Below are 23,347 nucleotides of genomic sequence, written 5' to 3' on the forward strand. Positions count from 1 at the left end.
AGCAGTGTCGTTTAGTGTGTTTTAGATCATAGATTCCCAGAATGGTTTAGGTGGGAGGGATCTTAAAGACTATCTTCAAAGCAAACTGTAGCAAAAGGAATGACTTTGCTTTTGCTGACTTTGTAGGCCAGGTTTCCATCCCCTTACAGGCCATTCACTTCAGAGTTGGACTCGATAATCACTGTGAATCCTTTCTACTCTGGTTCTGTGACAGGGTAGTGTGACTGGTGACCATGGAGTGTCTCTTCTTGTGGTTGGTTTGAATAGCTCAGTCAGACATGGGTACTGGAAACCTCTTGATAGACCCCTTTTGCTGCTCTCATACAGCATCATCATGACAACAGAAAAGAGCACAGCAGCCGACACTGACAGCTCAAAGCAGCAGCAAGCCAAGGAGGAGGAAGGAGCTGCTGAAATACAGAAGCAAGAGGCTTCCCTGGAGAAAGGGGCTCAGCCAACACCAGATAGACAGCCCCAGAGGCAGAAGGCCTCCAACGGAGACACTCCCACACACGAGGAGCAGAGCAAGAAAGAGCATCGCACCTCTGAGGGCCGGGGTCTCTCCCGCCTCTTCTCCTCCTTCCTCAGGAGGCCCAAGTCTCAGGTATCTGAAGAGGACAAAGATGTTGATGCTCCTAAAGAGGCGGGAGGTGACCAGAAAGATGCAGGATTAGGAGCCAGCCCTGGTGAAGACATCCTGGTGAAAGCCCCAATTGCAGCTCCTGAGCCTGAGCTCAAAACTGACCCATCACTGGATCTCCATTCCTTGAGCAGTGCAGAAACACAGGTAAAACACCCCGTTCCATGAGACATGCTCTCTGCTGCTTTAAAATTTGTCTTTGTAGCCAGAACTGTAACAACATCATAATCCAGGCTGGTGAGCTTGACCATAAAATGTTGTGAAATGTCAAAAAGGCTCTTGTCAGCTCCCTGTGTTTCATTGTATACTTCCCATTCTTGCATCCCTGCATCAGACCTGCAAAGTACCTGTTCCAGGAATTAGGGTCACACTCCACATAGTTTAAAATGCCCTGTGCTGAATCATTGCTCTGCTGAGGGGTGGGATGTCACATCAGAGCACAGAGGGTTCACATTCATTGGGTCCAAAACCAGGGTTGATCGTCAGGATGTCCTTAGTGTGAGCAGGATCAAGTCAGGTCAGTGACCCAAGGTGGAGATTGCAAGAGTACATGGGTTTGGGAATGTGTTTCTTCAATTTCAAGGAGCTCAAGCCTGGCATTTTAGGACTTGGTCATCTACTTGGTCTGGGCTGATGCTGAGCCTGCCCAATATAAATACTTTCTGCTTACGCATGGTACAGACAGGGGTTTCTGCATGGCACAGGGACTGAGCCCAACTCCTGGGATGTATCTGCTGTCTGTTCTTTCTAGTCAGGGTCATTTTTCATGTAAAATTTAAAGTTTAAAAATTTAAAGTAGAAATTGAGGCAGAGACACCCCCAGGGAACATTCACTGAGCTGTGGCTGTTTATTGATTTGGGAATGTTGGGTGTTCTCTCTTCCTTCTTGGGTGGTTACAGCTGTACTGTTACTTGAGCCTGGAGTGGAAAAAGGTGGGTATTCCTTCTCCTCGGCTGGGAATTTCTGACATCGCAACCAACCTGTGTGTATTGCTGGAGTCAGGATGAAATCTGGATTTCTTACCCCCTGCCTTAAGTTCACAGTGGCTCCAGATAACTACAAATGCTGAATTTTGGAGCAGTACTTTATAGATTCAAGTATTGCCAGTAGGCAGTAATTGTAAAACCACCTCTTTAAAATTGCAGAGTTGTAGAGACGGTAGTTAGGTAACAGCTTTTTCTTTCTTTTCCCAAATTTCTGAGCCTCTGAAGTCTATGGAATGGTCTCTGCTCATGTTTTATACCTCTGAGGGCTGGGGATTAGCAGGATGGGGACGAGGTGGAGAACTTCAGGCAATTTCAGCCCAGAAATTGTATTTTTAAGAGGAACTTGTTCTTAGAAGTGTTTAAGGCCAGGTTGAATAGAGCAGGATAATCTAATGGAAGGTCAGATGGACTTTAAGGTGCCTTCCAACCCAAATCATTCTGTTTTTTCTTAATGCATGACTTCTTCATTTATCTCTGATTTGCTGGTCCTGAGCCCACATGAATTTGTACCCCGATCTTTCTTCATGGGCTGTTGTTCATTTTAGACAATGCATTTGTCTTTTTCTCTCTTTTTTTTTTTTTTAGTTCTTTTTTTAGATTACTGTCAGTGGCTTTCTGAACTGTGACACTCGGCAGATATTTCTGCTGTGTAAGCATTTGCGAGGTGCTGCAGTTTGATAAATGCTGACCGACAGGCATTAGGAGCTTTGACTGATTCCCTGCTTCCAATTGTCCCAGTTCTACTGGAAAAGAAGTCAGCAGCTTGTGGACATTATTTAGTTTTTAAATACCTCTGTGCACTTGTGCCTGAGTGTGATTTCATGAGATGTGATGAGCTGAACAGACAAGGTTTTGCTCTTTCTCTGCTGCAGCTCTGTGCTCCTGCTGCATCCAGCCCCTTCCAGCATCATCACAGCCTGCCATGAACTCATTTAACCTGCTGAGATGGCAGAGGAAAAAAAAAAGAAAAAAAACAGCTTCCTTCCTTCTCCTGTCCCCAAACTGCATCTCTTTCTGCTATTTGAGTGGATTAAACTGGCTTGCAAAGTGCTTCCATAGGCAAAGGAACGGTGGCGTGGAGGCTGCCTTCTCTTTTTGGTGGCAGAGAGCTGCTGGGTCAGCTCCAATGGCCATGAAACCTCAGCCCTGACCCTCCTTTTAGCCACTGCTACCATAAGATCCCACAGTGGTTTGCATTGGAAGGGACCTTAAAGCCCACCTCATCCCACCCCTACCACAGCAGGGGCACCTCCCACTGTCCCAGGCTGCTCCAAGCCTCATCCAACCTGGCCTTGGACACTTCCAGGGATCCAGGGGCAGCCACAGCTGCTCTGGATACCGGGTACCAGGGCCTGCCCACCCTCATAGGAAGGATTTCTTCCCAATATTCCATCTAGCCTCTTGTCAGTTTAAAACAATTCCTCCATACCATGCCAAGTGCCAGTGCACTGGAACAACAGCTATGCCAGAGTGGCAGTGGGAGCGCTGGGAGTCCTGCCTGGGAGGGAAAAAACCTTCCCAGTCCAGAAGGTGCTGTCACTAACATCATGAATCTATGAATGCATGATGTAATCTGTTCCTGATTTCTCTAATCAACCCTTACTTCTTTATTATTGCATCCTTTACAAAAATGAAAGCTTGAAAAGTACTTGGAAGAGCTTTAAAAATTAATACCATTCCCTTGGTCACCCCAGCTGCTGCTCCAGGTCCTGGGTTACAGGTTAAAGTGGGATAATGAATTCTGACGGAGATCCCAACCCTGCAGTGCTTGTTCCATGCTTTGTTTGTTTGTTTGTTTGATACCTCAAAACTGGGGATTTCAGCCTGCTCAGGAGGAGAGGAGGGACGACCAGGAGCCAGAGGGAAGAGACTTCGAGGACAGGGAAGAAGGGGAAGCAAAGGAGGAGGGTGCCAAGCCAGAGCCGAAGCCAGAGTCTCTGGAGACTAAAGCGGACAAGGATTTGAAAGCTGCCCCAAAAACAGTGAAAAGACACAGAAACATGTACTGCAAAGTTGTCTTGCTGGATGACACCATTTTTGAGTGTTCTGTGGATGTAAGTACTTTGGGGGTTTGGTTCTGCTTCTCCTCTCTTCCCTCTCCCTTCTGCTTCTCTTGAAAAATCACCATAAACATGATTTAATAGGGGCCTAATGTGCTGCCAGGGAATTATATGACAGGTTTTACTTCAGAACAAGCTTGCTGTAAGCTATAACAACTTATTTAGTGTGTTGTAAAAACCTCTGGGTACTAGGAATCTTTATTTTTTATTGTTCTACAGTTCCAGGGTGCCTTACTTTATAAAGGTGGGGGGAAGTTAAAAAAAAGCCCAAACCCAAATTTTATATTACTTGCTGTTCACAATGTCTCTCATTTGTATCCCAGGCTAGAGTTTAGGTTTTTGGGGTAGGTTGCAATTTTCTGAGTAACTTTTGCCTCCTTGTCTTTGAATAAAATGGGTTGTATAAAATAATTTGTGCTTTTCTAGTGTCCCAAGGTACCTTTGCCTCTCAGGCTGCTGGTTAACTTACCTGCTGGTGCTTGGATGTAAAGAAAAACACACTGTGTTTAGCCTGCAGTTAAATATATTTCCAGTAAACAATTTAAAATTATATTGACTTAGAGCACTGCAACCCCCTTCATCTGAGAGCTTTTTTTCTCCTTTATTTTGTGCATTCTCTCACAGGGCTGTGGTGCTGTCAGGGCAATAAAAAGAGAGCAGAAATCCCTATTTCAATATCGAAGTACTTGTCCAGAATATTAATAATCTGGTACTTACCATTGGAACATACTTCCACCAGCTTGTTTTCCCTCAGTCCTGGTGGTAAATGGGCCAGGAGAGGGTATCTGGGCACAGGGCTCCTTGTGGGAACAGTCACCTTGGGTGATCCTGGGCAAGTAGGTCAGTGCTGAGTGTTTGTGTAATGATGGAGCTGCTGGTACTGCCCGGGATCAGCTCAAAGCATCACTGCCCCCATCACCTTCCCTTTGGCCAGGAAGACTCTGTGCAGCCCCAAGGAGCCTCTTCCCCAAATCCCAGTGACAGCTGGCTGTAGCTTTGTGCCTTGGTTTGCTGCAGCAGTGCCTTTGGATACCATCATGGACACTGTTGGAGGGAGAGCCATGGGGGGGGTCCTGACTTGAGCAGGACATGAGAAATGTCTCTGTAGGTCCAGAGTGTCATGGTGGGCACTGCAGAGGACTGGGGGGGCACTGTGTCAGTCATCCCTCTTAACTTGAGAAGCATCCATAGCTTTAGTGCCAGTATAATTCTGTTCTGGTGTTTTGAGGATTTATTAAGATTTAATAGGGAAAGAATAGGCAAAGAGCGGCACAAATGCCTTTATCCAAGGAATATTAAAGTTTTTGGGCATCCTTTCTGACTGACGGCCCTGGAAGCTTCTTCCTTCCTGTATCAGTGCTAATTCCTTGAGGAATACTCTGGCTAACATCTACATTGTTACCTATAGCATCACAATGTGTGCACAAAGGACCTGACACTGAAAGGCTGGATTAAAACCAAAGAATAAAACAAGTCAGGGGTCTTGGAGCAGTTGCCATGCAGAGATGACTGACAGGAGGCTGTGGGCATTAGTGAAGCTGATTTTGCGTCACTGAACTGCACTTGCTTCTAGCAGAGCCTCTAATGGAATAAGCTGTTTCTGGTTGCCATAGTTTTATGCCTCAGGGATGTTTTCCTTCATGCTTTTGGACTAAAACGGTGTCTGGTTCTTGGGCCAGTTCACTTCTGCAGGATATGGGGGAGACAAAAGAGGACATAGGACTGCTCCAAGTGTATTTATGGAGGCAGGAAGCTGTGTGCTGAGCAGCTTTGGGTGCATGAGGCAGATGGGAGAAGCTGATTTTCATCTGCAGAGCAGGGTGATGGAAAGGCCATGGAAATCATGGGCTTTGGTTATGTGCTGCTGTCTTTTTTCTGAACCTAAGAAAAGTTGGGTTGCCCCTGAAGTGAATAGGCTGGAGCAGCAGTTTCACATCTTGATCCACACCTGATCGTCTGACAGCCTGGACCTGGGAGATACCAGCACTCTAGATGTACCTTGGGAGGGAAAACCTTTACAGATCCTTGGTGTCTATTGAGCTGTGTTGGGAAGTCCAGCTTTGGGCAGTTTTCAGACGTAGAGCTGGTGGGAAGAGAGAGATCCAGTGTGGTTCTTGTCTCCATGGAATTTTTATGTCTGGTGCCCTTTCCTGTAAGGAGTCTTTGCTCAGAAACAGCCAGGAGATATGAGTTGGAGCTACTCAGGACCCTTTTTCCCCTTACTGCTAGTGCACCGTGTGGTTTGATCCTGTTCGCTTCCTCCCCTCTCCTGTGAACAAAGACGGGCAAAACCCAACCCTGTCCTACAGGATTTCTTTGTCTATTTGCAGAAACACGCCAAGGGACAGGATCTACTTAAAAAAGTCTGTGACCACCTCAATCTGCTGGAAGAAGACTACTTTGGTTTGGCCATATGGGACACACCAACATCCAGGGTAAGCCGCTGCTGGCACTGGGGGTTTCATCTCTTCCTGCATCATCTCACCACGGCAGGAAGTGGGGCAGAAGCTCCTCTTCAAACTCGTTTTGGTGTCCTCTCTAAATATGGACTGTGGGTCATCACAGAGGAGGAAATGGTGAATAAATGATTACAGGAGTGTGGATTTTAGTCAAAAAGCTATGTGAATCATAGAATGAATCCGAGTGAACTTGGGTCTTCACCTGGGGGAAAGTAATTTTATTAGTTTACTGCAGAATTATGTCATTAAGTTATAAAGCTGAAGGAGTCAGGCAGCGCTGGCACTGGTGTCAGTGTTAGGAAGGTTTGGTTGGAGCCATCCAGAGCATTTGGAGTTGAGCCTTTGCCCTGCAGAAGGGCAGATGTGACTCTATACCAAAGCTCCTACTCATGGTTTCAATTTAAGGCCTTTGTTTGATTTGACTCAAGCAGTGTCTTATCTTTTAGAACCTTGGTTATTCTTTAACTCAACAATTACTCAAGGTCTATTTCATATAGCCAAAAGTGAGATAATTGAAATGAAGGGCCCAATTCTATGTCCTTTAGGCCAGTTATGTCGATCCATATTCTGACTCCTCCTCTGCTTCTCCTGCAGCAATCCCAAGTTATTGTGGCCAGGTTACTGACTGACAGATGTCTGACATTAAATACTTTATATTGTTGTATACACAGGTAAAATAACCAAAAATAATACTGTTTGAGGCAGGCAGAACTCCTACTTTGTTTTACAGTCTCTGGTGTCTTCCAGTTCTCTTGGGGTGTGAAATGTCTTTCCATGTATGTAACATGGGTATTTTTTATCAAAGTTTGTTCTTGCAGAGGGAGGGGTAGGTTTACTTTAGGATCCAGTTAAGAGCAAAAAGAGTGTAGCTGGAGTGGCTCTGCTGCTTCTGCATGTGCTGTGGGTAGCTCACTGCTGCATTTGGGTATTAGGAAAAATTCCTTCCTGGAACGGGTTGTCAAGCCCTTGGCACAGACTACCCAAGGAAGTGGTAGAATCACTGTCCCTGGAAATGATCAAAAAACATATAGATGTGGCACTTGCAGACACTGCATAGTGCTAGCCTTGGCAGTGCTGGAGTAGTGATTTGACTTGATGATCTTAGGGAGCTTTTCCTAAATGATTCTGTGGTCTCCCAGACCCTCGGACTTGCTCTTCTTGTGTCCAGGCTTTTGGTGTTGATTCTTCTGGAAGCAGAAGAATCTTCTCCCCTAAGCCAACAAGGGCTGAGAGGTTGTGCAGCTTTTTAACTGTAGGGACTGAAAACAGATTGTTTTGTCAGATCTGTGTCCTAGAGCAGGAAGCTGGGGCAGGTGAGGCCACTGTCCATGTATTGTTCAGCTCCAGTGTGGAACAAGCTGTTTTGGTTTGCTCTGATGGATGAAAACACCTTTTTTTTGTTTTGTTTTGTTTTTAAAAATCTTTCTGGTTATGTTTCATTGAACTTCAAAATCTCAAGCTTCATCTCTCTCCTGCTGTAAACTTCAAACAAGACATCTCCAGAGTTACTGATTCACAGGTAAAATGGTATTAATAGGACCCAAGTATGAGCTCCTGTGCCTCACCTGCTGCTGTGTGGGGCAGGTGAAGATACATGTGTGTATACCTGGATAGGGAAAGGTTGTATGTGCGATTTTCCCACCTTGATATTTAGGGAATGAACTTTCTAAGGACCGGTAATTACCCACATGGACACAGAAGAGGGTGACAGTGGGATTAGGAGGTTGTGACAGTGGCTGGAGCAGCTGGGCACTATGGAGCAGCAAGGAGCTCATTGCCCTGAAAGGGAGGATTGTTTCCCACTGATTCATGACCTAGTGGGATAAAAGTGCTGTTAATTGCTGTTCCCATCATTGTCTGCTGGATCAGGCAGGGTGAGATGCATGACTGCACCCTGGGCTCACCCAGTAACGAGCAGTTGTGGCACCAGCTCAGCCGTGGAGCTGTGGCCCTAAAAAGGCAGCAAATTTTCCTTTCAAATGGATTCTGTATGCCCACTTTTATATGTTAGAGGAGTAGGTATATAAAAAGAGGAGATTAAATGTAAGTATTGCTGTCTCCCTGCTGTGAAGTTATGTGTCCTTCTGGTCAGGAGAGATTAGCTTGAGGGATTCAATGAGTTAATTCCTTCACCTCAGGAGACCTGGACATCCAAATCCTATTCAGAGCTGGTGAAAATGGAGAGGTGGTTAAATGTAACCTCTCCAGGAGGGTTTGTAGCCCAGTGCCAGTGCCTGCAGCAGGACAGGCCCTGAGCCATGCAAAGGGAAAGGCTCAGACCATGGAAAACGCAGGAATTGTGTTTTGAGGCTTAAATTGCATCGCCATCCCACAAAACCCCAAATTACAGAGGAGGGGAAAAAAAAATATATTTCTAAATTTGTAGCAGAGATAATTACTAGAAACTTGAGTCATAGTTAAGAGAAATTAATTTTATGTCACACTCCTGTAAAAAATTCCAGCCTTACACAGGAATTGGGTGTTTTTACTCGTATTTCAGCAATTAGGTTATTGAAAACCTATTATTTTAGCTAATAATAGGAAGTCTTGGTGATCTTTGATCTGAATAGGGTAAGTAAGAAGAGAGGGTGCTTAGATTTAATGTATCCATCCTATTTACTTATTATTAAAAGTTCTGGAGAATAAAAAAGGTGTTGTACAAGTGGTAGCTGTGGCCATACCTGAGAGCTGTTGCTCTGTTCTTGCCACCCTAATAATTTGCTTTTATTTTTTCTCCTCTTGTTACTCCTGCCTCCCTTATGAGTCCCTGGTACGTAAATGGCTGGAAATACACCCACTGAGACCACAGCCTGGAGTAAAAGTAGTGAAAAATGCACCACCTCTCCAGTTTCCATGACTGCCTTTGTGTCAAATATTGTCCTTTTTTTCTTTTCCTATATTTTTAGCAATTTTCACCTTTCTGTGGTGTTTCTGAAATGTCTGGTAAACTGTTAACGTTTTTATCCTCTTACAGACATGGCTGGATCCTGCCAAAGAAATAAAAAAGCAGGTTCACGGTAAGTAGATTGAATTTATCATGTGTGTAGGGGTGTGGTTTCTCCCAGTATGGCTTTGGTGAGCCATCCAGGGGGCCCAGGGATGGGGAGAGGTCAAGTGAGGGTGGCTGGCAGGGATCACCACAAGTTCAAGCAGTCTGTGCATCCTTTTTGTCCTTAAGGACTTAGGTATGCTCTAGATTTAGGAAGGCATGTCATTTCCTTGGTAAGACAGCTTGGGGTGTGTTTGCCTGAAGCAAAGCCACACTGTTGGTGCAGTGCTGAAATGGGAATGTGCTCCTTGCTGGAGGATGGGAAAATGGCTGTCAATGGGAACCCAATTGAGTTGTAATCCCAAAGGAGTTTGGGAGATCCCAAGCAGAGTTTTATGGTGGAACAAGGTTTCATGGACCCTGAGGCTGTTTTGGGGTCCAAATAGGGGCACTGGAATGATAAATGGCTTGAGAAATACCAGCTCAACTACCAGATTCTCTCTCAAGTTGTGTTTTAAGGTGTGCTAGCACTGAATTACTTCCAGATGAAGGCAGTGTCAAAATTAAATATGTTTTAGAGGCTTTTGTTTTCTCTTGGGAGCAAGTCTGACTGCTTTGGAAGTTTTGGGAAGGAAAATACTGTTTTTCAGATACTGTTGGTGGGAGGCCCAGGACAAAGAGTGTCATTAAATTCAGATTAGGGGGAAACACAAGGCTGTGGAGTAGGGAAAGCTCTTGGTCTTTCCAGCTTCTCTTGGAATCAGTAACAGGGTGCATGTTACTCCTGCATGAAGGGCAGGAGCTGCTCCATCCATAAAATTTACATAATGAGTGTAATGAACTGCAGCCTGCTGTGAAATCTGGTCCCCTGGGAATGGGTTAAATGGCAAATTACTTGATTTTACTTGAAGTGAAGGTGTTTTGCATGTACACATGAATGTGTGGACACCAGTGTGTGATGGTTTATATAACCTCTGCTCCCTTCATTGTCACCTTGGAAATACTTGTTTTGAACTGTGTGTGATGAAAGCAACATGCCTTGTGTTTAGTCCCAGTTATGGCGTTGCATAAGAAGTAAATCAAGGAATGCTCCATTCCCCCTGTTCCCTGTGTGAGATTGGGATAAACCTCTGAGCAAGTGAGGTGCTGGGGTGGTAGATCTCTTTCTGGAATAAATCTTATTTTGAACTAGTGTTAAAGGGCACAGCAGGGGGAGATATAACCATGAAAATCACTCAGTCAGGACTACCTTCTACTGGAAAATGGGATTATTTTCAAGGAAAAGAGAGAGTTACCTCTTCAGCTGTGTCATCTGGGCTGTCCATACCACATAAAATGCCAATTCTGTGTGTGATTATGTGGATTCTGGCTCAGTTAATATCTGTAATGGTGCTATACAAGGTTTGCAACAAGCTGTATTGAAGCAATTAGGTCGGGACTTGAAAAGCTCTTCCTATCCTGGCACTTTCTGTCTTCATCCAGAGGTTGATGCTGGTGTTGAGCTAAGTTTAAGCTGTGTCTGACCACCTGATCCTGGTGTATTAGGCTGAGGAGTGACTTAGCACAGCCCTCTTTGAACTTTGAGATGTGGGTTAAGCAGTAGACCAATCCTAATTCATTAATTTATAGCCTATACCTCACCTGTCTTCATGAATCCCTTTTCAGTCAATGAAAAAAAAAACCACATCAGTCATTGAGCTTCTTAGCAATGAATTTAATTTTTGCCACAAGTTGTGGTTAATCCTGGTGATTTTCCCTGCCTTGGTTTTTTTATTCCTGCTTTTCTTACCTGTAAATGAAATCACATCTTACACTTACACAGGTGTTAAGCTGCAGCCAGCTGTGAGAGCAAGCAGTATCAAATCAGTGTTGCATCTGCTAAATTCTGAAGATCAGATTGGATATTCCCAGCTTTTTTTATATCAACTGACGGTCACAAAGCTATACCAGTGTGTTGATTTTTCTCAAGCTCTCCCTTGTCATTGCAGGAGGCCCCTGGGATTTTACCTTCAATGTCAAGTTTTATCCACCAGATCCTGCCCAGCTTACAGAGGACATCACCAGGTGAGTTACCCAGGAATCCTACTGCCAAGGTCTCCTGAATATGGAATAGAAATGTTTCATATTTGGGTGTTTTTCCCTCCTTCAGCAAGGAGCTGAGATGCCTTCACCTTTTGGAGGGGGTTTGGCTTGCTTATGGTGGATGTGAGGATACCCCCACTCTCCACTGGAGGCCATGTGTAAAGCAGTGTCATTTATAACTCTGCTATGTGTCTGTTTGTACAGAAAAGTAAATTCTTACCTAAAGCCCAGATTTTCTGGCAATATTGTCTTTTATTCCCTTTGCAGTGTGGAGGTGACCTTGAATCCCCCAGTCCTCCAAGCTGTTTACCTTGGGAATAAATAAAAATTGGAAACAAGCATTGTCATGTGTTCATCAGTGGCATAAATAAAAGAGACTCTGATCCTCAAGTTAGTGCATTTCTCTTTGTTCTCTGAATAGTATTTTCCTTTCTGCCCCCAGGTATTACCTGTGTCTGCAGCTTAGACAGGACATTCTTACAGGGCGGCTGCCCTGCTCCTTTGCCACCTTGGCTCTGCTGGGTTCCTACACAGTCCAGTCAGAGTTGGGAGACTATGATCCTGATCTCCATGGCCCAGATTACATCAGTGAGTTCAAACTGGCCCCAAATCAGACAAAAGAGCTTGAAGAAAAGGTTGTGGAACTTCATAAAACATATAGGTAAGGTGTGGCCGCCGGAGGACTTGTTCGTGCACAGCAACATGAAATAAGGGAAATAATGGGATTTTCTGGTGTTTTCCTCACCTCTGTGAGATCAGAAAACCTGTGGATGTCCCAACCCTGGAAGTGTTCAAGGCCAAGATGGATGGGGCTTGAAGCAACCTGGGATAGTGGAAGGTGTCCGTGCCCATGGCAGAGGGTGGAGCAAGATGATCTTTGAGGTCTCTTCCAATATCCAGGCCATTCTGTGATTTTGTGGTGATTCTGTGAACATTAACCTTTAACAAATTAGGACAAAATCTTTCTAGGAGCAGGAATTCTTTTTTCCTGAATGAAGAAGAAACTACATTTTTAGAAAGCAGTTGTGAAATCTTGCAGTTATTTGTTACCAAGTGCTTTTTTACCCCCACAGAATAACCATGAAAGTGGGGTTTAGTTCATGTGCAGATGCAAAATTTACTTGTTTAACCCTTGCCCTTTGCCTTTTTAAAATGTATTTCTTTGGGATTTATGTAATTTTGGATTGTAGTTTGATCTAGTCTCTCTGTTTACACACTGTAGCCTGCAGCCTGTTTGTGGTATTCTTCTACCACATGTAGTGAGTAATATTAATTTCATAATGTGGAAGCATTCCAGGTGATACAGGAATTACAAACCTGGAGTTAAATGTTTCCTAGTGCAGCCATGACCTGGGCAGGTGTGTCTGGTTCAGTAGGGTTAAACAGCTCCTGGGAGTCTCCCTTGTATCAGATTCAAGGGTGACAGTAACTAAACCTCTTCCTCATCTTTTTCTGGGTGTATCTTCCTAGAAAGGAAAAGATGGAGCAAAGACAAGACTTTATCACAGGCAGATGAGAACAAAAAACTGGAGCACGCTGGGAAGGGTGGATGTGGGCCCTGGCTATGACCACTCAACACCTCATTCAAGCCTGCAAATCAATATTTTAAATTGATTCCCCTCCATTTACACTGAGAGGAGAGGAAATGAGCGAAAATAAGTACTGGGCCTCTGACAAGCTTCATGACTTGGAGTCAGAGGCCATTCACTGTGCTAGAAGTGCTGGATCACAGTGCTGAATTATTCATGGCTTCATCAGAAGGAGACTTCAAGGTATAAGATGTAGTTATATTTCATCTGTCTGCATGTGCAGGAGAAAACAAAGCATCCCCATTTAATTTCTGGTCTGTATTCTGTGAGCATTAAACTTGAGATGGTTTTCAGTGGGAATCACAAAATCATGGAATTGTTTAGGTTGTAAAAGACCTTGAAGATCATTAACATAGCACTGCCAGTCCCACCACTAAGCTATGTCCCCAAGTAACAGCCATGTGTTCTTTGGACATTTCCAGGGAAATCTCTGCTAAACCATGCTCCAGCTCTTGCTGCTGTATTTGCAAAGCACAAGGCACATATCAAAATGGTGACTGCTCCTGGGACTTTCCTACAAGATTGTCCTTCGGGTGGACTTTGCCCTGTCTCCCACCACTCAAACCTCTATTTACATCACCTACAAGATGTATGTAATCACTTGGTAAAGGAAGACATCAAAGGAGGGTAGAAAATTAAATATATGCAGCTGAATCCTCTCCCAGCAGAGCTGTTAATGTACTTCATACTCCAGAAACTATTAACAGGGACACTTTGATAATGTTGATAATGGCCTCCATTACCAGGATGTCTTTGTTAAATTTTGCCCCTCCTGCAGACAGGGCACCATCTGTTCCTAGAAAACCCCTCATTCATCTGCTCCCCTGGTTGAAATCTCTGCTGAGTGGTTTCAGCTGTCCCTGTGTTTGGTTGGAGAACAATAGCTGGGTTTGGGGAGGTCTGGAGGCAGCAAGTCTGTGGGGGACAGGACTTTGCTCAGTTGGGTTTCTTCTGCTGAATGAAGTTTTGTGCCCTCACTGCTCTTTCTCACTTCCTTCTCTAGTGCCTGCACAGCTTCACAGGAATAAAGTGCAACAATGTTTTTGGGATGTCTCAAAGCATGAATTTGGGCAGTCAGAGTGATTTCATAATTCATCATCTGGGCACAGATTTTTTTTTTTTATTGAAAGCAAAAGAAAATCTAATGTATTTCATGAAGTCTCATCTGTCTCCTCTTAAAAGCAACAGTTTTGAGAATACCAAGTCCTTTCTTTTTCTGCAGATCCATGACTCCAGCCCAAGCAGACCTGGAATTTCTTGAGAATGCAAAAAAGCTTTCCATGTATGGAGTCGACCTTCACCAAGCCAAGGTGAGAGCCAGCGTGTGTGCACCTATCTGTGGATTCTGTAATTTGATTATCCTTCCCTTGTAGAGTAAGTTTACCTGTTTTGGGAAGCTCCTTTGGAGAGAGAGAAGGTGTGGAAATACAGACATAGAACAGGAATGCCTCAGGCATTCCTGAAAGAGAAGTGATTCTTTGTGGTTGCTTATTATTTATATGTCACAGGAAACTTTCCAAAGTATAGAAAGGTCCTTGCTTTGAGTAACTTAAAATACAGTATGTATTCCCTGCCACATGAGTCTCTGTGCTCCAGGAAACGCAGGAGGGGCTCTTGATGAGCCCTTTGGGCAGCTAGCAGAGCAGCAGAGAGCAGCAAGAGGAAGGAGGTTGTCAGGAAAAGTGTGAAAGAAAAGGAAGGGTGGCCAGGGAGCTGGGAGCTAGAGTCTGGGTGGTGGGAGATGAATTTCTGGGAAGACCAGAGGGATAATTTGGAAGGCAGCTGTTGACATGAAACTCATAAACCTGACACTGCTAAAATCCTCGTCTGCGTTCCCAGGACTTGGAAGGCGTGGATATCACCCTGGGAGTCTGTTCCAGTGGCCTTCTTGTTTACAAAGATAAGCTGAGAATCAACCGCTTCCCGTGGCCCAAAGTCCTGAAGATTTCCTACAAACGCAGCAGCTTTTTCATAAAGATTCGGCCAGGGGAGGTATGGCTGGCTGCTGTGGGCTCCTGTCATCCTCTGTTTGATTGGGATCGTCACGGTGTGTGTGTCCCTGCAACGGGGCAGGGTCAGGCTCTTCTCTGCCCGAGCATTTTTGACATCGTGGTGTCTGATCCCACCTAAAGCTCCAAGCCAGCTGGTGCCAGTCTAGCAGCGTGTCATCCAGCACCACCTCCTGGCATCACTGGGTATTCCCAGCATCCAGGGAAAGGTGTGGGAGGTTTGCAGATGAAATTGAGGCAACACTAACTCATTTTTTGGAAGCCGGGCAAGACAACGGCTCTTTGTCTTGCTTTTATTTGAAGAAGACAATTAAAAATTAGAATTAGTGTTTCACCTAAGTGGAGGAAGCAGGGAATGGATGCATTGGTGCTGCCTCTCATGAATGGGGAAATCTCTGCAGCAGCCTGGTTTCATCAGGGAGAGAGGCTACAATGGGGATCCACTTCTTTCGTCTTCTTCCTCCTTCTGCTTTCACTGCCATGACCCAGGCTTGCAGGGAGGTCAGTGTTTGACCTCAACCCACAGCTGGGCAGTATGAGGGGAGGGATGAATGATCTGACTGGCTTTAAAACCCACAGTGTTGCTCTGCAAGTCCCAGTGCATCCTGAGGGATGCCCAGCTAGTGGCCAAACTCTCTCTTTCCTCTGACCTGAGGTTCTGCTGCACTTTGTGGGGCAAGTTCAGCAGTTCGTGCCACAGCAGACCAAGGTGGTGGGCTGGGGACTGGGCTGCTGCCACATTTATTTCCTGCTATACTTAAATAACTTACGTTTTCCACAGCAAGAACAGTATGAAAGTACAATTGGTTTCAAGCTACCAAGTTACCGGGCAGCAAAGAAGCTGTGGAAAGTATGTGTTGAACATCATACCTTCTTCAGGTGGGTTTTCTGAACAGTAGCCTCAGCCTAACTTAGTGCTTGAGTAACTTAGTGCTTGAATTTAACTATTGAAAATGAACATTGTTCCTTAGCATTTTAGAAAAATGGGAGAGATACAGTTTCAGGGACTGTAGTTGTTTATTTTACAGTAAGTTTTTAAGCAAGTTCTGCTTTGTAATACTCACAAGACAGAGATCTTTGGGTCATGTAGATGTGAGACATCATTAGTTTGTGCATTTCCTTGGCCAAGCGGATCCAAGAGACTCCTTCAATTTCTGTTTTAATTGCCCTTTGCATGCCCCTTCCTGGCTCTGGAGGTGTGATTTTTAAACGTGTGCGTGTCTTTCAGGCTGACTTCCACCGAGGCCATCCCGAAGAGCAGGTTCCTGGCGCTGGGCTCCAAGTTCCGCTACAGTGGCCGGACGCAGGCACAGACGCGGCAGGCGAGTGCCCTGATTGACCGGCCCGCACCCCAGTTCGAGCGCACGGCCAGCAAGAGAGCATCCAGGAGCCTCGATGGAGGTGAGTCAGTCCCTGCTGCGTCTTCTTTCTCCCTTCTGGAATCACCAGGATGCAGAAGTACTCCTTAAGGAGCACGTGGATTCCCTGCTGTACAAAAACACAGGTGTAACTTGTCACTGTAGTACAAGACCTTGTTCCTGCCCCTTACATGTTTGGGAATTATGTGCCTGTAGTGAGACTGAATGGGTGCTCAGTTGGTTAGAGCAGGGTGTTGATAACATCATGGGGATGGGTTATGATAGCCCATATAGGGTATTCACGTAAGAGTTGGAGTCTATGATCCTCATGGATCTCTTTCAACTCAGAGTGTTCTGTGATTCTCTGATCCTGAGTTGGACTCAGTGATCCTTGTTGGTCCCTTTCAACTCAGAAAATTTATATTCATCACACAACCTTCATTCACATCAACAAAACCCCCCAGCCAAACCAAAAATTCCCTCTACAAAAACCAAAACAGCATCATTACAACACAGAACAAAAGTGGGCGATTTATACCTAATCCACTCCTTTTGCCTTCACCACAATTACAAGAATTCCCCGTGATCATTCTGTTCTCTAACACTGCTCAGTACTTTTGCCCATTACCTCTCCCAGTTTTCATCCTTATCTCAATATCACAGCACTGTGAGGGCTGTTAGGGGTAAATGAACTCCATCTCAGCCAGACCCAATACAAAAATGCAAACCAAGGGTGGTCCCAGCAGAACTGCCTTGATGACAAGAATGTAGGTGGGTGCTGAAGGCTTACGGCAAACTTCTGCTTGTGAAGAAAATAATTTTATCTCAAAAGCATTTTCCTTTAGAAAAATCAAGAATTAAGCCATTCTGTTTGTTTTGTTAAATATAGTTTCTTAAATTCTGTAGTTGTACGTGAGGAGCTTTTTTCCCACAATAGAAAATTTTTCAGCGTTTCTTAAAGCAATGCCCAGGTTGGAGTTGAGGTGTGTCAGTCAGATGGGCTTATCCCTGAGATTTTTAAAAGAAATAGCAGCAGAGGAGGTGAGACATGGAAAAGGGAGTGCTTAAGTTTGGTCCACATAACCTGTATCACAGGGTGTTAAGATCCAGGGAAAGAGGATCATCCCTGTGCACCATGGACACCTGATGGAGCAGGGACTGTGTTGCTTAGAGCCCTGAGTTTGTGCTGAAGCCTGGGGGATCAGGGCTTCCCAGCACCCCATGGCCAGCAGCAGTCGGGCTGTCCCTGCTCCTGGGCTCAGTGACATCCTGAGCCTGGATTTTGTGTCATGGAGCTGGAGGGAAGGGCTGGTTTGAGCTCCGTAAGGTAGCAAAGCCGAATTCCAGCTTCCCTGCAGTCTAGGCATGCAAGGCTCCTCAGGCATGGTGCACAGCAGTGAGAGGGCCAGAGCTGCTGGTTGCCCATTGACCATAATATGACCCCAGATGATAGAGAAATTGCAGCTGCATTGCTACACTTGGATGTCAGAGCTTGGAAGAGAGCAGCCTGGGAACGTGACACTCCTGCCCCATTGAGGTCTGCGCCTTTGCCATGAGGGCGGTTGTTAACGTGTGCCCCGTTTCTTCAGCTAAACGTGCAACTCAAAAGGTTGAGTTCAGAACCGTAGAGGAAGAGAAGCAGAAGGAGGTGGTGGTGGTTGAGGTTCCTGAACCAAAACCTGCGGATCAGATACGAGAGAAGCCAGGTATAGCTGTGGTGGTGGCTAAAACTCTATGCAGTGCCTTTCCTATCCTCTACATATTTGTTCCTGACAATTTCCAATTTTCACCAAATCTGGTGGCTTTCTCTTTTCACTTCTTTGCAAGAAGAATTTCTCAGTGAGAGGAGACACGGCCCAGCTCTGGGAGACTCCTTAAATTTTCACCTTGCATCTCATTAGACTGCAATTCTTATGGGGAGGTGGGGAAAAGATTAGATGTGCTGGCTGTGCTCTTGTTTAACCGTAGTTTTGTATATGTGGATTTGAAAACTTTAAAGTTTGATCTTAAAACTTCTCATGAAGCTTCTGAAATTCTTCATCCCAGGAGCTCCTTGCCATCTTGGGTTGCTTTTTTATTAGTGTTTGAGAAAATTTTACTGTGTGGAGCTTTTATTTCTCTTAGGATAGGTACTATTAATAAATATGAAAGTCCTTAAGAGGTGTGTAGGTACAACAGCACATTTTAATATTAGTAAATGTATCACAGCAGCAGTGTTGCAAATATTTGCAGTCTTCATCACTAGGATAGTGACCACCTGTGGTGTGTTAGGGCTGGAGATAATTTACATGCAAATGCTTTGGGTACCCTCCTCCCACCCAGAATTTTTACAGTGTACTTTTGACTGCATTACTGCTTTCCTAGTATCTAGATCAAGTTTTCATGAAGTGTGGCAAACTTCCCCTCCATGGGCATTCCTTGAATCCTCACTAATCAGCATCTCCTGGTGGGGAGAGCCCAGTGCTGTAAAAGCAGAAGGTGGGGAATGTCAGACACCAGGGTAGATTTGAAGTTGATCACTCAAAGTCCATTTAATTAAATCTGCTAGGTTTTAGATAGGTTTTTGTCTGGATATGTTTTTCTTGGGTTTTGCCAGCCAGCACCTGCCTCCTTCCAGACTCTGCAGGCAGAGCCCTGCCTAGTTCCTTGCTCAAGAGCTGTTCATGTGTCCCACATCTCCTTTCCTGGGCAAGGAACCCATAAAGCTTATTTTTGTGTTCTTTTCTCCTCTCATCCAATACACTGTTGGGACTGACAGCACTAGAAGGACTGACACACAGTTCCATGGTGGAAAATTACTATTGAGCTGCCTGCAAACCTCCTTGCTGTTCCCAGCTACTGAGAAGGATCTCCTCAATCCTTGCTGTGGTGACCATTGTGTGTCTTTGTGGGTCCCCAACCCTCATTAACACCTGCAAACCTCTTTCTAGCCAAACACACTCTTGAAACTTTTGAAATGAAACCCATTGCAGAGGAGGAAGAGGAGGAAGAGAAGGTAGAGGTGGTTAAGGTTCCTGTTGCCAAGCCACAGTCAGCGAAGCTGGTGCAGCCATGGTCAGGTACAGCTGCAGTGATGTTTGGTGGTAGCGGCTCCTGTGCTGTTGCTGCTGGGGTGAAGTGATGCAGTGCTGTAGGACAGAGGTTACACTGGTTGTGGTGATCTTCGTTAGCACTAAAAATCACCCTGGCTTTGCTGTGTGCTGCTTTTCAGGTGTGCTCTGGGTGCAGTGAGGGGGTGCCATGCCCTGGCTGTGTGTGGAAATGAGTGTGCAGTGGCCTCTTAAAGCTCCTCCCATACTGTCCCTTCTTGTGAGGTTTGTTCCCCTGAGCTGTAGGAGTGTGCAGTGCCTGGAAATCAGGTTACGAGGTCTGGGACTGCTGGAGGTCACCTATATTCCACTTTATTTCTTCACTAGGGAGCTTCTGCTTGCCTGGTTGGGGAATGATGTCACAGCAGCATCACTGCTGCAGATAGATTCATATTAATCATAATTAAAAGTAGAGTGGATTATTTGTTGCAGGAAGAGGAGATTAAAGCTGTAGAGGGAGGCAACTGGGAACATCTCATGTTTCCTTGGTTGGTATGTAAACAGCTGGAAGACAGCCATGGCTCCAAGGCTGCCAGAGCTCCAGGAACATTTGGACAATGCTTTCAGGCACTGGGTGGAATTGCTGGGGTGCCCTGTGCAGCACCAGGAACTGGACTCGATGATCCCTGTGGGTCTCTTCCAGTTCAGCACATTCTTTGATTCTGTATTCCGTGGGATGTATGGCAGCAGATTGGACATCAGCTGGTGTCAGACCCGATCACATCCAGGGCTTTCCTGCTGTAGCTGCCCCTTCTTATCCACCTCCTGCACTTTTCCTCATCCTGGCTTTTCTGCTCCCAGTAGAGACTGTTGGTGAGGTGATGGCCATGGTGATCGTGATCAGTCATAGAATTCTGGAATGGTTTGGTTTGGAAGGGACATTAAAAATCATCCAGTTCCAATCTATGTTTTATATCTCAGTGCTTTTTATTGTGTTTAAATCATGTGTAAAAATAGCCAAAGGCAGTTAATCAGGAAAATGTAACTAAAATGCAGTTCTAGCAGCCCAGAACTCATTGCTGGATGGCACAGGAGAAGCTTGGTGTCTACTGCCATTTTTCCTGCATGTCTTGATGCTCTGGGAGAGCAGCAAGAGAGATGGCCCTATGGATTTACTGGTGGCAGTATTTCCTTGCTGCTTCCTCTTTAAGGTGGCATTTTACCACATCCTTTTTTAGCTAAACGTGATCTTGGCAGTATTGAGATAAGCCCAATTGAAGAGGAGGAGGAAGAAGAGAAAATGATGGTGGTGAGAGAACTAGAGCCGTGTCCGAAGGAGTCAGGTACCACCGCAACGACAGCTTTGCACTCCCAGCATCCTCCTCATCCCGGCCATCCCTGCCATCTCACCTCTGTACAAACTTCCCGGTGGCTGTCACTGCTTCTGTGACATGAATACACTGGGACACAGCGCCGGTTGTCCTTCAAGGAGGATAACACAGTGTCTGGGTCACAGAAATGGACTGCTGTGCTGAGGAGCAGGGAGAGAGTAGAGCTGGCAGTGGTGGGGTGGGTTTTAAGGTTGTTTACAACAGGATGTGGTGTCCAGGAGTTTGTCTTGAAAGTGCAATTCCAATCTCTGGAAATTCAGAAATTGAAAACAATTCTTCTTTTTGCCTCAACATTGTATGTTTTCGGCCACATGGATGCCTTATTTTCCTCTATGTTTTATTAAGACACAGATGAGATGTTGTTACCTTTTCAGTACAACAGGAATTCTTACTAAGGAGTTGCTTGAAATTGCAATTTCTGTTTTTACAGCAGCTTTTCTATGAGTGACTGGCTGGACATGAGTGACCTCATGTTGGCTGGAATAGGATACACAGTATGATCCTGCTGCAAACTGCGATTCTGGGGATGTGAGATCACATCAAAGATATTCTTTCATGTGACAGGCTGTCTTTTTAGTGAAACATCCCTAAAAACCAGTATCAGCTTATTGTATCCCTAGGTACACACAGGAAAATCATTTGGGCTTGCTCTGTCGCACAGCTTTGGCTTGAATATTTCCTTGGGGTCAGGCGACTACCCAGGCAACTGGGGTCAGGTAAATCAGGAGATGAAGGAAAGGAGTAGGCAGTTGATTTTGTGTGGACCTAGTGCTTGTATTTATGACTGTCATCCTCTGAAAAGATGAGTTTTGGCAGCATGCTGTTCATTTCTCCACTGTCACTGGTCTGGAGGTGCTGGGTATCTTCCCACTGTGCTGCCTTGAAGATACCCAGCTCAGACATGCAGCCCCAGCCTGCCTTGAAACCCACCAACAAGTTGCTTAGAAGTTTTCTAGAGCAATGCTTGTTGATTTTATTTTTTTACGGGGGGGGTGGGGGTGGGGGTGGGGGTGCAGGGGAGAGGGGGTGGCGGAAAGCCTGTGTTTCTCTTCCAGAAACCATCTGTTTCTGCTTGAGGAGATGCCCATGAGTACAGAACTCCTCAAGATGTGTCTTTTCTAGTTGCGCTGTAGTGGAGTCTGTGTCAGTTGTGTGTGAAGGACCCAGAAATCCATGGCACAATATCAAAAATAGATTTGCCTTTCTGGTGTGGCTTCTCTGCAGAGTGCAAGCTTGCTTTTTGTAAACCATCTGGTGTGGGTTTTATTTGATTTTATTTTAAACCATAAGGAAAATAATCTCAACTCTCCCATACTAAATGCACAAGCTGCTTTGCTCAGCATCTTCATTTCTTTTCCCTTTTCTTTCATCTTCCTTCTCCCTTTCTTTTTAAATGACAGCACTGTTGGAAAGACTTTGCCTAGTCCTTTGAAAAGTTACCTGCTCTGAACCTTGTCCTTGTCTGTCCCTCATCCTCAGCAGTGGCTGTGATAACCCCAGAGCGGAGTCCCCGGCCCACCTCAGCCCCAGCCATCGCTCAGAGCCATGCTGCAGAGCCAGCCCCAGCTAAGTCCGATGTCAAGGATGTGGCCACATCTAAAGTAGGGAAGGAAACAGCGAAATCTGATATGAGATGTGAAGAATTTCCACCAGAGAAACACAAGGAGCCAGTGGATGCCTCAAGGGTAGGTCAGAGCAGAGTCTCTGGGGAGGAGCTGGGCTGGAGCACTGCTCAAGAAGTCACTCCAAAGCAGCTCTCTCCTGGGAGATGAGAGGTTTAGCCTTCTCCCCAGTGGCAGGTGGGAGCAGCACAGGGGTTTGGGTGCCAGGGAAATCCTAGCCCTGACATTCCAGGTGGAAGAAGGAGCTCCAGGGCATGTGGATTCTGCTGGTTGTAGTCAAAGCAAGTGCAGCCTGCTGATAGATGGTTAAAAACACTGGTAAGAGCTGCACGTGATCATGGAACTAGAGTTCAGAGCTCACACGTGGCCAGGCTGTGCCCCCGGATTCCTGGTATGACAGCAGGAGGGAATTCCAGTGAAATCAGTGATAATGCATCTGGTGTGCAGCCCAGCGCCGGAATGCTTTTCACCTTGATAGGCTTTTGCTGGGAGAGCTGGCAATGCAGTGCTGCAAACTGGACTAAAACTTCAGCTGAAAATGGCACTTGTGAGACTTAGGGAGTTTCTTGTTTAAATTCAGTACTTTATTTGATCTTCCTACAAATGTCTGAGTTCTCTGCTGTGGTTGATAGGTATGTGCCGTTCTAATAAGTCAAAATAATGTGCAAAATTATTGTTGATATTACAGTGTCCTTAATATTCAGCAGATCTTACTGACTTACTGAAACCTTGCAGTGGTGCAGCAGAAGTATTTGCTTCTTGAGACACAGTTTTCACATTATTCCAAAATTTAGCTGTTTCAGCATTGCTGAAGCCACATAAATGTAAACATATCATGCAGTGGGTCTCGTGTGAGCATCTCCAGGGAAGTTTCCTATTAATTAAGGTTTGAAGAGGGAGGTGAAGGATGGGCAGATACTTAAAAAAATTTCATGGACTGCGTGAACAGTAATTTTTAAATGAAACTGCTGAAGGAAAGTTCAGGCTGGCACTGTGGGGTGGGAATCAGAGCACAGAGATCCTGCTGTTCCTGCCCAGCTGCTCCCCCTCCCTCATGTTACACTGAGAATGAGGAAATTTTACTTATCCCAGCTTACTTATTACAGGTTTTTTTCCTAAATGCTTAAACATT

At 45.3% G+C, this 23,347-nt stretch overlaps 1 protein-coding gene across 38 annotated transcripts in view; it reads left to right on the forward strand.

Annotated features, from left to right (window-relative positions):
* Positions 1-23,347, forward strand: part of EPB41 (erythrocyte membrane protein band 4.1) — a 94,541-nt gene that overhangs the window by 43,084 nt on the left and 28,110 nt on the right. For 18 of the 38 annotated variants that reach the window (XR_009933974.1, XM_062509153.1, XM_062509160.1 and 15 more), the window contains 15 exons: positions 328-787; positions 1,541-1,573; positions 3,451-3,681; positions 6,018-6,122; positions 9,121-9,163; positions 11,124-11,199; positions 11,660-11,878; positions 14,029-14,116; positions 14,646-14,798; positions 15,597-15,694; positions 16,044-16,216; positions 17,763-17,879; positions 19,104-19,232; positions 20,441-20,545; positions 22,073-22,278. Coding sequence is in view for 37 of the 38 variants with exons in the window: in XM_062509153.1 (XP_062365137.1) it covers positions 335-787; positions 1,541-1,573; positions 3,451-3,681; positions 6,018-6,122; positions 9,121-9,163; positions 11,124-11,199; positions 11,660-11,878; positions 14,029-14,116; positions 14,646-14,798; positions 15,597-15,694; positions 16,044-16,216; positions 17,763-17,879; positions 19,104-19,232; positions 20,441-20,545; positions 22,073-22,278 (2,229 nt within the window). In the remaining variant the exon portion in view is untranslated. Of the gene's footprint in view, positions 1-327; positions 788-1,540; positions 1,574-3,450; positions 3,682-6,017; positions 6,123-9,120; positions 9,164-11,123; positions 11,200-11,659; positions 11,879-12,046; positions 12,100-12,687; positions 12,990-13,228; positions 13,396-14,028; positions 14,117-14,645; positions 14,799-15,596; positions 15,695-16,043; positions 16,217-17,762; positions 17,880-19,103; positions 19,233-20,440; positions 20,546-22,072; positions 22,279-23,347 lie in introns of those variants that run through there. The other 20 variants (XM_062509150.1, XM_062509163.1, XM_062509167.1 and 17 more) reach the window with 10 other exon arrangements.

The sequence above is a fragment of the Cinclus cinclus genome, chromosome 26 (genome assembly GCF_963662255.1).
Source record: "Cinclus cinclus chromosome 26, bCinCin1.1, whole genome shotgun sequence".
Classification (NCBI taxonomy): domain Eukaryota; kingdom Metazoa; phylum Chordata; class Aves; order Passeriformes; family Cinclidae; genus Cinclus; species Cinclus cinclus.